We start from the raw sequence: 12,580 nt of genomic DNA on the forward strand, positions 1-12,580 counted from the left end.
GAAACAGGTCCAGAAAAGAGGTCGGCAACTGGTATCAGGCAGGAAACAGGGTAAAATAGGTTGATGGCCGGGAAGGAGGAGCAAAAACAGAAACAGGTCCAGAAAAGAGGTCGGCAACAGGTATCAGGCAGCAGAAAACAGGGCATAAACAGGTCGATGGCTGGGACGGAGGAGCAAAAACAGAAACAGGTCCAGAAAAGAGGTCGGCAACAGGTATCAGGCACGAAACAGGGCAGGATAATGTCGGAGCGTACAAAAGCTTGCCTAGCTGAGAGCATAGGTTTGCAGCAGTTTGTGGCTGGTAGAGGTTAAGGGGAATGTGTCACGAACCAGGAAGGGAGACAGGACCCAATAGCGCTCAGTTTTTATTAATAAAAGAGGGATAGAGGGCTTCTTCCACGATCCGATGGCTGACGAACAAAAGGAGCGAGCGGTGCGGAAGTGGCACTTCCGTGTCTGGCGGGGAGGACCGGAGACAGGCAGGAATTACAAGTCGTTGGCCAGGACTGGAGAGCAAAGGCGGTGTCAAATTCGGAAACGAGGTCGGTAACAGGAGGCAGGCAGCTAACGGGGCGAAGTCAGGTCCGGAAACAGGTTGGCAACGAAGATCAGGCAGAGAAAAGCAGGGCAGGAACAGAGTCGGATAAAATGGCTTACTGAGCTGGTGGGAACAGTTCGCATAACGATCTGACAGCTTCCTCTTGGAAGCCGGGGGGTTAAAAAGAGAGTGTCGGCCAATCAGCTGTCCAGGCTGTTGACGGTAATCATGACAATGTGTAGCAAGAAATTTCCCTGACACTCCGGATAAACAGAAAGACTTTCTGTGCTCAATTTGAGAGCTCATTTTGTGCAGATGGGAAAAATCGGTCGAGATTTTATCTCATTTTTAGCTAAACCACCAAAGACGGAATATGACCACAGCAGAAATATAACCCAAGCTTTAATTCCTTCTCAGATACATTGAGATCATGTGACAAAAGCTTGATGAGTATCAAGTACATTCACTTTACACGGATAAGACGGACCCAAAGTATATCTCGTCTGCCCTCGTTCCTCCCCCTCCATTGGTCTTCTCACTGTGTGGTTGCCCATCTGTGTCGCACACTAAATAAACTTTGGAATTGCGCAACCAGAATAAGAAAGAGGAGGAGGTTGGCGTACGATCAAAGAATGCAGATCACTAATTTCCTCATTCTTCCCCCTTTCTTCATTCCTCTCCTTTTCCTCTCAATGCCCCTTATAGGGTTTCCCACCTCTGTCGTCCTCCCAAATAGACACAAGAAAGAAAAAGAAGAGGTTTTCAGATGCAGGAAGAGAGCAAATCACTTTTACCCCTTATTCCTCCCCCCCTTCTATCGTTCCTCCCCTTCCCACTTGTAGGTTTGCCCACCTGTGTAGTCCACGGAAACAATCATCCATGTTGCATAACAGAAGGACAAAGAGGAGGAGGTTGGCGTACGATCAAAGAATGCAGATCACTTATTTCCTCATTCCTCCCCTTTCTTCATCCCTCTCCTTTTCCTTTTCCTGCCCCTTGTAGGGTTTCCCAACTCTGTCGTCCTCCCAAATAGACACCAAAAAGACAAAGAAGAGGTTTTCAGATGCCGAAAGAGAGCAAATCACTTTTACCCCTTATTCCTCCCCCTCCCACTTGTGGGTTTGCCCACCTGTATAGTCCACGGAAATATTTAATCAGTGACGCATCACCAGAAGGGGAAAGAGGAGGAGGTAGGCATACAATCAAGAGTGGAGATCACTTATTTCCTCATTCCTCCCCCTTTCTTCATCCCTCTCCTTTTCCTTTCCCTGCCCCTTGTGGGTTTGCCCACCTTTGTAGTCCTCCCAAATAGACACAAGAGAGAGAAAGAAGAGGTATTTAGATGCCGGAAGAGAGCAAATCACTTTTACCCCTTATTCCTCCCCCCCCTTCTATCGTTCCTCCCCTTCCCACTTGTGGGTTTGCCCACCTGTGTGTCCACGGGAATATTCATCGGTGACGCATCACCAGAAGGAGAAAGAGGAGGAGGTGGACGGACGCCCCGAGCGAGCAGCTCACAACTCCCCTCATTCCTCCCCCTTTCTTCATCCCTCCCCCTCTTCCCCGATGAAGCGTCAGAACGCTCGCACCCTGGCGCTGGTGGCGAGCACGCTCACCTATTTGGTTTTGGGCGCCGCCGTCTTTGAGACTTTGGAGTCCCGCCAGGAACTTGGGCAGAAACGCCGGCTGGAGCGCCGCCTCCTGGACTTGGCGCGCAAGTTCAACCTGAGCGGGGCCGATTTTCAGCAGTTGGAGACGCTTTTGGGGGAATGGCGCCCCCACAAGGCCGGCGTGCAATGGCGGTTCGCCGGATCTTTCTACTTCGCCATCACCGTCATCACGACCATAGGTGAGTGCCAAAAAAGGGGCGGATTCCATAGCTCGTCCAAGTTTAGACCCCCCAAAAAAAAACAAATTCTTCACCGCACTTTACATCAATGATTGACTTTTAATCAATCTATTGTTAGGAAATAAATATATTAAAATGTATCGTTTAGCAAATTTTTCGAATGAGTTATCTGACTCCATTAACCAAACACAACATGCATTCTCCTAACAATGCGTGCTCATTTCTTGATGTGAAAAGACAAGACAAGAGACCGGCATTTCCACACGGGGGCAGATTTAATTTCTTAAATAATAAACTAAGTGAACTCCATTGAATTAGTCAAATTATCAGAATTACAGTGGGACCTCGTTACTTCGCGGTTCCACGTTCGCGGGTCTAAAAAAATAATAATAATAAAATAATATCTCATCTCATCTCATTAGCTGTACGGCTTATCCTCATTAGGGTCGCGGGGTAATGGAGCCCATCCCAGCAATCACCGGGCAGTGGGCAGGGGACACCCTGGACTAGTTGCCAGCCAATTGCAGGGCACACGGGGACAGACAACTCGCTCACTCAGTCACACCTAGGGACAATTTGGACCGTTCAATTCACCTGAAATGCATGTTTTTGGAATGTGGGAGGAAACCAGAGTGCCCGGAGGAAACCCACGCAAGCACGGGGAGAACATACAAACTCCGCACAGGAAGTCTGGAGCTGGATTTGAACCCACGACAGGTTCCCATGACATGAACTGTGCCGCACAAGCGCTAACCACTGCGCCGCCGTGCTGCTATATATATATATGTATATATATATATATAAATATACACTTTTTTTTTTAAGTGTTTTTGAAGGGGCGTCGCTACTTCGCATATTTTCACTTTTCACGGGTGTTTTTGGTCCCCATTAACCGGGTCTAAAAAGAAATAATAATAATAAAATCAAAAAACAGCAAAAAAACATAAAAAACTTTTTTTTTTTAAGCATTTTTGAAGGGGCGTCGCTACTTTACGGAATTTCACTTTTCGCGGGTGGTTTTGGTCCCCATTAACCGCGATAACCGAGGGATTACTGTATTCTTCGTCGAGCCTTCTCTCTCTCTCGCTCTTCCCTCTCGATCTTCTGAAGTTCTTCTCTCGACCCACGTTTCTCCCAAGCTGGCGTGCCGGCTCCTCCCGTGGGCGGGCCAGGAACGCCCATGTGGGCTCCACCTCGTCGCCTCGATGTCTGTCATGGTCAAAACATCCTCGCGCGTTTCCACGTCATCGCCTGCCATCCGCGTCAGAATTCTGTTATCAAAATTCCCCAGCCAAAGCACTCCGCACTTGGAACGGCGCCACCTGAAGCCCACTCTGTGAAAATCTTCATTGCATTCAATAAATGTAACTTGTATTATAAAATCCTTTATGGTAAAATCCTTCACTATGAACTGAGAATAATGCCGAAGCCTGTGTCCCATTTCAATAATATACTACTTAAAATGTATCCCCCCCTCGACTTAGTTACTGTTGAGTCTCATTTTGTCATTTATGTCGTAAATAATGGTTTCAAAACAAGGTGCAAGCAGAGTTCTTTTGTCAAAATGTCACAAATGAACAAGAAGGATACAGATGTATTTAGGTTCACCTAAGTGACAGAGATTTGACTGCCTACTCCTATCGCTCACCCAATTGCCATTGCTCTGGGTGCTTGGCTGGTGTTTTCAGATGTTTACAGTTTGTTCTGTGGGTTTCCATCATGTCAGGTTAATGAGCTTTTGGATACAGGATTCCATAGAGACGTAGCGCCAAAACTGGGTCAGTTGGTGTAAAAAGCGGGACTTTAAACTGTATGTGGGATTCTGCCCTTTACATTCTGGACTAGAAATATTTTTCGATGTGTTGCTTTGGCGTCTGCCCTATAAAATTTGGAACGTTGCAGGGTCAATCGATTTGGCCCTCATTTAATCTCCGAGTCACGAAAGGCATCGTAACTGGTTAGCGAGCCATACGTTTCCAACCACCGCTTTATCGAAAGTCCAACTTTGTTGACCGTAGAAAGCATCTTTCTCTGTCGTGTGGTGCTTTAAAATGGATTTTAAAGAAACTTGAAAAAGTACATTCAGTTCATGAAATTTCTTCACAAACGTGCACAACATAGACCGCGATCTTATTGAGGCACAGGCAGACACAGGTAGAAAAGGGGCCGGGCAACTATTTAGCCAATCAGAATGCAGAACTCAATGTACATCGAAAAACCACAATGTAGCTAAACCACGATAGGGTCAGGTTAGGGTTTTGAAGTTTCCCGCGCCGTTTCCTGTTTCAGGAAAACCCGGTCAATTTTCTGCTGTTTGTGGGTTTCTCGGCAGGCTACGGCCACGCGGCCCCCAGCACCGACTCGGGCAAAGTCTTCTGCATGTTCTACGCCCTCCTGGGCATCCCGCTCACCCTGGTCATGTTCCAGAGCGTGGGCGAGCGCATCAACACGCTGGTGCGCCACCTGCTGGAACAGGCCAAGAGGCGACTGAGGTTTCGGCGCACCCGAGTCTCCATGGCGAACATGGTGGCGGTGGGCCTCCTGTCCTGCAGCGCCACCTTGTGCCTGGGAGCCGCCGCCTTCTCCCGCAGCGAAGGCTGGAGCTTCCTGCACGCGTTCTACTACTGTTTCATCACGCTGACCACCATCGGTTTCGGCGACTACGTGGCGCTGCAACGCCGCGACGCCCTGCAGAGGGAGCCGCGCTACGTGGCCTTCTGTTTCGTCTACATCCTGACCGGACTCACCGTCATCGGCGCCTTCCTCAACCTGGTGGTTTTGCGCTTTCTCACCGCCAACGCCGAGGACGAACTGAGGGACACCCTGCGGCGGGACCCTCCCCGTTCCGCACCGTCGAAACCTGAGGAGAAAGACCTTTACCGGGAGGTTCTGCGCTTCCAAACCGTCTGCTCCTGCCTGTGGTACCGCAACCGAGACCGGCGCTACGTCCCTCACGGGACAAGATACGCGGAGACGTCGTCCACGGGTTGCGTGTGCACCCCCCGCCGCCGATCCGAGAAGCGACTGAACATACTCTCGCCCTTGAGACGGTTTTTGAGACGTAGCTCCGTCTAGGTCTGGAGATTTTCAAATTTCGGTGCTAAGGTAACCCAAACGCATGCAGGGAACATCTTCTAGTTTAGACTCCAGGTGAGTCGACGAACTTCGATAGCGACTTTTGGACATCAACTAGAAACAAGAAACCAAGTTGCAGTTAGACAATCTTGGTTTCTAGCCACACTGACTAGCTTGCTTGATGGGCAGAGGAGCTCATTAGAACAAAGTCGTCATGATACAGGTACCCTAATCCTACATGTAACCCTAGAGATAACGTCCACAGGTTGCGCTGATCTGACAATAGTCATTGAGACGGTTTTTGAGACGTAGCTCTATCTAGGTCGGGAGATTTTAACTCGCTGACATTTAAACTCAGGAGAAACAAGCATGGAATTTCCTGTCTTAAACAAATGTGTCCTCATTATCTCAAGCTCCGACTCCATTAATCCACAACACAAGAAACAAAGTTGAAGTTAAGTGGAGAACCCCAGTGTCTCACTGTCAACTCTGAGGACGAGCAAAAGGCTGCCCGGAGGCAGTACGTCTATTAGGGGGGTTCTGCACTTCCAAACAGTCTGTTCCTGCCTGTGGTACCGCAACCAGGACCGGCACTACGTCCCTCACAGGACAGGATACCTGGAGACGTCGTCCACGGGTTGCGGGTCCACCCGCCGCCGCCTAGCCGAGAAGCGGATTAACATACTCTCGCCTTTGAGACGGTTTTTGAGATGTAGCTCTGTCTAGTCAAGTTTTGGTGCTAAGGTAACCCAAACGCATGCAGGCAACATGTTCTAGTTTGGACTCCAGGCGAGTCGACGAACTTCGATAGCAACTTTTGGACATCAACCAAAGTTGCAGTTAGACAATCTTGATCTTTAGCCACACTGACTAGCTTGCTCGATGGGCAGAGGAGCTCACTAGAACTTAGTTGTCCTGATACAGGTACCTTAACCCTACAGGTAACCCTAAAGATGTCGTCCACAGGTTGTGCTGATCCGACAAGCGTCATTGAGACGGTTTTTAAGACATAGCTCCATCTAGGTCAGGAGATTTTAATCTGTGTTGCTAAGCTAACCATAAAACTAGCATGGAACTTGACTTCAGGTGAGTTACCAAACTTCAAAAACAACATTTGGACATTAAAAAACGTGAAACAAGTTTCGGAGCAGCCCGTGAAATATGCCCCAGAAATATGCACAAAGAGCAGGGAAGTTTTGACGGGAGAGGGAGAAGTTGTTTATTGATGTTCGTCAACGTTCAAAACAGAGTTCTCATTCGTTTAGGAGACAATCAGCGTTCTTATACCCTCCGGAACAAAAACATAAAATCAGAAATATCACATGTTGCTTAGTGCATCCCCTCCCGATGACGCGCTTGTTTTTCTTGAAGTGCATGCTTCCAGGAATTGACAATGTTTTTTCTCAGATTGTTTTATTTTGATTCTCCAAAGTTACACAATTTCCAAGAAATCTATTACTGTTATTACTTCGCAAACTGTTCCAAACCAAGGTTATTAATGACACTCGCTGACATTTAAACTCGGGAGAAACAAGCATGGAATTTCCTGTCTTAAAGAAATGTGTCCTCATTATGTCAAGCTCCATTAATTCACAAGACAAGAAACAAAGTTGAAGTTAAGTGGAGAACCCCACTGTCTCACTGTCAACTCTGAGGACGAGCAAAAGGCCGCCCGGTGGCTGGACAAAGGCAGTACATCTATTAGGGGGTTCTGCACTTCCAAACAGTCTGTTCCTGCCTGCGGTACCGCAACCGGGACCGGCGCTACGTCCCTCACAGGACAGGATAGGTGGAGACGTCGTCCACGGGTTGCGTCTGCACCCCCTGCTGCCTAGCCGAGAAGCAACTAAATATACTCTCGCCGTTGAGACGGTTTTTGAGACGTAGCTCCGTCTAGGTCCGGAGATTTTCAAATTTTGGTGCTAAGCTAACCCAAACACATGCAGAGAACATGCTCTCGTTTGGACTCCAGGCGAGTCGCTGAACTTCAAAAGCAACATTATGACATCAACTGACTAGAAACACCAAACACAGTCGCAGTGAGGTGGAGAATCCTGGTCTTTAGGCACTGTCGGTTGCTAGTTAGATAGCAAGAGGAGCTCTTTTTCTGTTCTGAAGCGCTTCCGCTTTGGAAAAGCATTTTACGAGAAGTCCGGTGCTTCACTTCCATTGAGGCACTTTGGAAAGTTATGTCTCCTGAAACCGGAGAGTTTGGCTATTTCAGAGTCAAACAACATAAAAACTGAGTTTCAGGTGAAAATCAGATAGCTAGCTCGCTAGCTTCGGGACTTCATTTGACCAGTTTTTTGTTTGCTGGCAATAGTGAGGTACCGATGGGTGGGCAAAGCACACAGTTAAAACCGTTTTGCAAATATAGAGTAAGGCCTGCAATCGTTTTCTGTTAGCTAGCACAAGAAGCTAGGTGGCTAAGAAACAGAGAATGATGTCACTTGAAACTGTTCGTTTGTGAAGTTTTGAAGAACATGCAGCTAAACACAAACTCTGGGGGTCACAAACTCAGGTCTGTTAGGTGAAAACCCAGTTGCAGGTGCTAGATGGGTAGGGAACATGGGCTAGCGAGTTAGCATGGTGGAGCAACGCACACAGTTCAGGGGCTTTAGCAGATATGAAGTAAGCACTGGGAAGGACAGCACTGTTTTTTTCTGTTCAGGATTTTCAAGGTCTGGTGCTAAGCTAACCAAAACCCATTTAAGGAATGTTTTGAATTAAACTATTAAAAATCTACGGTTTATCAAATTTTTCGAATGAGTCATGTGACTCCATTAACCAAACATAACCTTCATTCACCCAACATTGCATGCTCGTTTCTTTTCGGGAAAATATGGGCAAGAGACCGGCATTTCCACACGGGGCAGATGTATTTTCTTAAAGTATTTAACTAAGTGAATTCCATCGAATTAGTCGAATTAGTCTTTGTCAAACCTTCCTCTCGATTGTCCCTCTCGTTCTCCAATGTTCTGAAGTTCTTTTTCTGCCCACGCCTTTCTCCCAAGCCGGCGTGTCGGCCACCCCCATGGATGGGCTAGGAACGCCCATGTGGGCTCCACCTCGTCCGGAGCAACTCAAAACAACACCAAGCGCTTCCACGTCACCAGGTCCCCGTTCTCCAAACATCGCCCGCCACCTGCGTCAGAACTCTGTTATCAACAGAACTAAACAAAACATTCGGAACGGTGTGACCGGTCATTGCCCTTAAGCCTTCCCTGTGAAAAATCTTCATTGCATTCAATAATGTAACTTGTATAAAATCCTTTATAGTAAAAGGTAGAAAATCCGTCAGGAACTTGTCTTTGTTTGATTTTCAAGTGAGTCTACAAACTTCAAAAGCAATATTCCGACGTCAAGCCATTTGAAACATGCGGTGGTGACTTCTGGTCTGGAGGGCAAAAACAGCTTCAGTTGCTCTTTAGCTAGCAAGCTAGGACATCATTCAGCCAATCGTGACGAGACAAAATACGCAGTTCATGTGCTTTTTGGGACTCCGGTTCGGACATCTGCAGGACCGGTCAGTTTCGGTTCCGACCGAGATAGAAAGAAAGTACTGTTAGCTAGCAAAAAAACGAAGCTAGGTGGCTAGGAGACTTTAGACAATGTCGCCTGAAACTGATTCCAAGAACATGTGAGTCAAAACCCGGTCCGGCAGAGTCACAAAATCAGGTCTACAAAAGAAAAACTGAATCACAGGTGCTAGCTAGCTAGGTAGTGAACATCCAGCCAGCTAGCTCGTTTTCGGTTCCTATAAACTAACGACTTTCTTCTCGCCAGGTATGGAACCAGGTCCTGGGAGCTATTTTAGGTCAAGAATTTGTGAGACTTCAAATTGATAAGAAATCAATAATAAAGTCTATAAAACCCCGAGCTGTGATTGGCTGAATACACGAAAGACACCTGAATGATGCAAGAAATGATTTTGAACCACACCATTTTTAGCTAACGAACATTCTGATCAAAAACGTTTTAGTTTGAAAGGTCTGCGACTGACCTGAGTTTCCGTGGCAACGCGTGTCTCAAAGACGGCAGTAACTGTCGGGACCAGAACGGAAACGGGACCCACTTGCGTGACGTTTACCATAAGTTTTATCGAAAGAGAGAGGCGTTCGCTGGGCGCACGAAGCAAACTGCTCTCGTACTCGGATTGCGATCCGAACGCGGAAGTGGATCAACCGTAGCGAGCGATGGCGGCGTCAGGGACGGAAAAACGGGTCGGTAGCCGGGACCGGGAGAGCGAGGCGGGGTCGGAAGTGAGTCGTAAGCTAGAACGGGAGAGTAGACGCGGTCAGGGTCGTAAACGAGTCGTAAGCAGGAAAGGGAGAGCAAACTTGGTCGGGATCAAAACAAGTCGTAGCGGGAGCCAAACGGGAGCAAGAAACAGGACAGGCGGGAGTCAGAGTCGAAAAAGGCTTGCCTGGTATACGCAGAGGTTCGCAGACGGACTGACAACAGGGGATTGACAGGACTGGGTTCAAATAGTGACAGGGAGCCAATCGGAACCTGCGGGCACAGGTGAATCGCATTAATAATCATGACAGTAACGTGAAAAAACATTTTCCAAATTGCTTCCGCGTAGCTGAAATTGTCTCTGGGACCAACGTGGACCGAAAATGTTCCAGGTCCAAATGAGCTCTCCACTTTTCACTTTGACTTTGATTTAAGACGTCTTTTGGATGTCTCTTGGACGTCTCTTGGACGTCCTTCTGACCATTTTTTCAAACGTGGAGGAAATTGACTCCCAAAACAGTCGTTTTGTCGGCATCGGACAAATCGAGCCGCCCAAAAGACATGTTATCCTCATCCTGAAAAATACCTTTTTTAACTTTCACTTTTCAACAAAATAAAGACGTTTTGGAACTTATTTAGGAGCAGTATTTACAACGTGGACCGAATGTACGGTCACAAACTGGAAACAGGAAGCAGAACCCACTCGCGTAACGTTACTCACAGTTTATTGGGGAGAAGAGGAATGAGCGCACACTCGATCCGGGGATTGTTGGTCGTGGAAGTCGATTGATCGGAACGAGGAAGTGGTCAAAACCAAACAGGTCGGGGCCAGAACAAAACAGGAGCAAAACTCAAGCAAAAACGGGGATTCACAGGGCTTGATTATCACAACAGAGTTTAGCAGGAGTTTCGCGGACGCTTTGAACAAAGGTGACTCACAAGAAAGCGTTTGAGTAGTCCCAGGGAGCAATCTGTCAAGCGTTTCAGCTGGTGTCCGTGGGCGGGGCCAATTGAGCGCCGTGGCAACCGTGACATGTACTCGTTGTGATGAACTCATTCCAACTTAACCTCCATTAGATGTTAAATCATGGTTATTTGTTTGGCCCTTAATCACAAGAAGTCTTGAAGGACTGTACACTTCTATTTGGCTCGTTGGACAGGTACCACATCTCATTTTATCTTGATTTTGTCGGTTTTATTTCCCTTAATAAAAACAGGTCGAGATAAGGGTGAAAAAACAGTGAAAACAACGATGGAGTGGGAGAGGGAAACGACTGCTGAATACGGAATTTGAAACGTTGTAAACTATTTTAATCACGATCTTGTATGATTCTTGATTTTGCTCGCCGCTTGTTTTAGCGGGGTCCTGAAGTCGGAGCAGTTCTCGTTTGAAAGGTCTTTCGGACGGACCCTGGTGGTCTTTTTCACCAGCGGATTTCACCAGACGGGAACAAGAACCGCATTAACGGATCCTCGTTCCCTGAAAAGAACATGAGGAAGGTCTGAGGAGATAAAGACGCCACTATTTTTAGCGCGTCGGCAGATGGGCGGAGCTTAGCCGCGTCGGCGCAAAAGATAATTGGCCGGTTGTCAATCGCGGCCTTCGTAATTACGGGAGCGGGCAAATATTGGCGAGGGCGACAAGAGGCGGTCGGAAAAAGGTCGGAGTCGGGCCCCCCGCCGGCCCGCCATCTGCCAGTGGCGTTTTGGCAGTTCTTTCTCTGACGTCAGAGGCCCGAAATACGCGCCGCGTCAGAGTCTTCCGAACGCACCGTCGGGCCCCCGGAAAGGCGGAGCTATTTTCGGCCCGCCTGCCGCAACTTCCTCGGAGGGATGCGCGACAACCTTTCGAAAAAAGGTCTTTTGGTTTTTCTGCAAATCCAAAATAATGGATTCATTCATGATCTGCAGCGCTTATCCACAGTAGGGTCACGGGGGTGCTGGAGCCCATCTCAGCTGTCCTTGGGCAGGGGACACCCTGAACACAGAGACAGACAATTCACTCGCTTTTTGTCACTGAGGGACATTTAAGACCGGTCGATTCACCCGACATGCGTGTTTTTTTGGAATGTGGGAGGAACAGGGAGAACACGCAAACTCCACACGAGGAGGCCTCAGTAGCTGGAGTTGAGCCCTGAACCTCCACACCATGGGGCTGAACGTTAACCACTGAGTCGCCCGAAGATGCATCCATATTGAAAACTATTGAATCCAAAAATGGCGTCTACAATTTCCATGTCATTCTTTCTTCCTTTTGTTTGCATTTTTCTGTCACTTTCTTCATTTCTCTCTTGACTTCCTCCTTTATCTCTTTTTGTCTTTATAAATGCATTTTTTCATTTCTTTATTTATCTCTTTCTTTATCTCTCTTCCATTCTGTCTTTCTCACTTTTCCTATTTCTTCCTCTCTTTTTATATTTCTTTCTTTCTCCCTTGCTCTCTTCCATTCTGTCTTTATCGCTTCCCCCCTTTTCTTTTGTTCCTCATTTCTTTCTCTCTCTTTCTTTTCCTTGCTTTTTTTCTTCGTCTTCCTTTATTTTTTGCTTGTTTTTGTCCCCTCTCTCTTTGTTCCTCTCGTTTCTCTCTCTTTCTTGCTTTTTTTAAAATTTCCTCTTCTTTCTCTTTCATTTTTTGTCCTCTGTCTTCACAACAGCATCATTATTCCACAGGGCATTATTTTGTCGACCGTGTTTTCTGTCCTTGAACGTACCACCACATTCATACAACAATAGCTTCTCAAATGCTCAAATGTTACATTTCTTTGATGATACATTTTGACTGCCTGATAAACACTTTCAGAGACTTTGAAAGGAAAAAAATACGAGATTATAAATATAAAAAATACAAACAAAACTCAATTTTGGGTGAATAAACATCAT

The 12,580-nt window shown here is 47.2% G+C and overlaps 1 protein-coding gene across 1 annotated transcript; it reads left to right on the forward strand.

The window, feature by feature from the left end:
* Positions 1-2,023: 2,023 nt before the first annotated feature.
* Positions 2,024-8,762, forward strand: LOC148352323 (potassium channel subfamily K member 3-like). The gene is made up of 2 exons (XM_088353899.1): positions 2,024-2,387; positions 4,720-8,762. The coding sequence occupies exons 1-2, from the start codon at positions 2,105-2,107 to the stop codon at positions 5,460-5,462; spliced, it is 1,026 nt and encodes a 341-aa protein (XP_088210025.1). The 5' UTR covers positions 2,024-2,104; the 3' UTR covers positions 5,463-8,762.
* Positions 8,763-12,580: the final 3,818 nt, after the last annotated feature.

Source organism: Urocampus carinirostris, chromosome 15 (assembly GCF_059441175.1).
Source record: "Urocampus carinirostris isolate Australia breed hairy pipefish chromosome 15, RoL_Ucar_1.0, whole genome shotgun sequence".
NCBI classification, from domain to species: Eukaryota; Metazoa; Chordata; class Actinopteri; order Syngnathiformes; family Syngnathidae; genus Urocampus; species Urocampus carinirostris.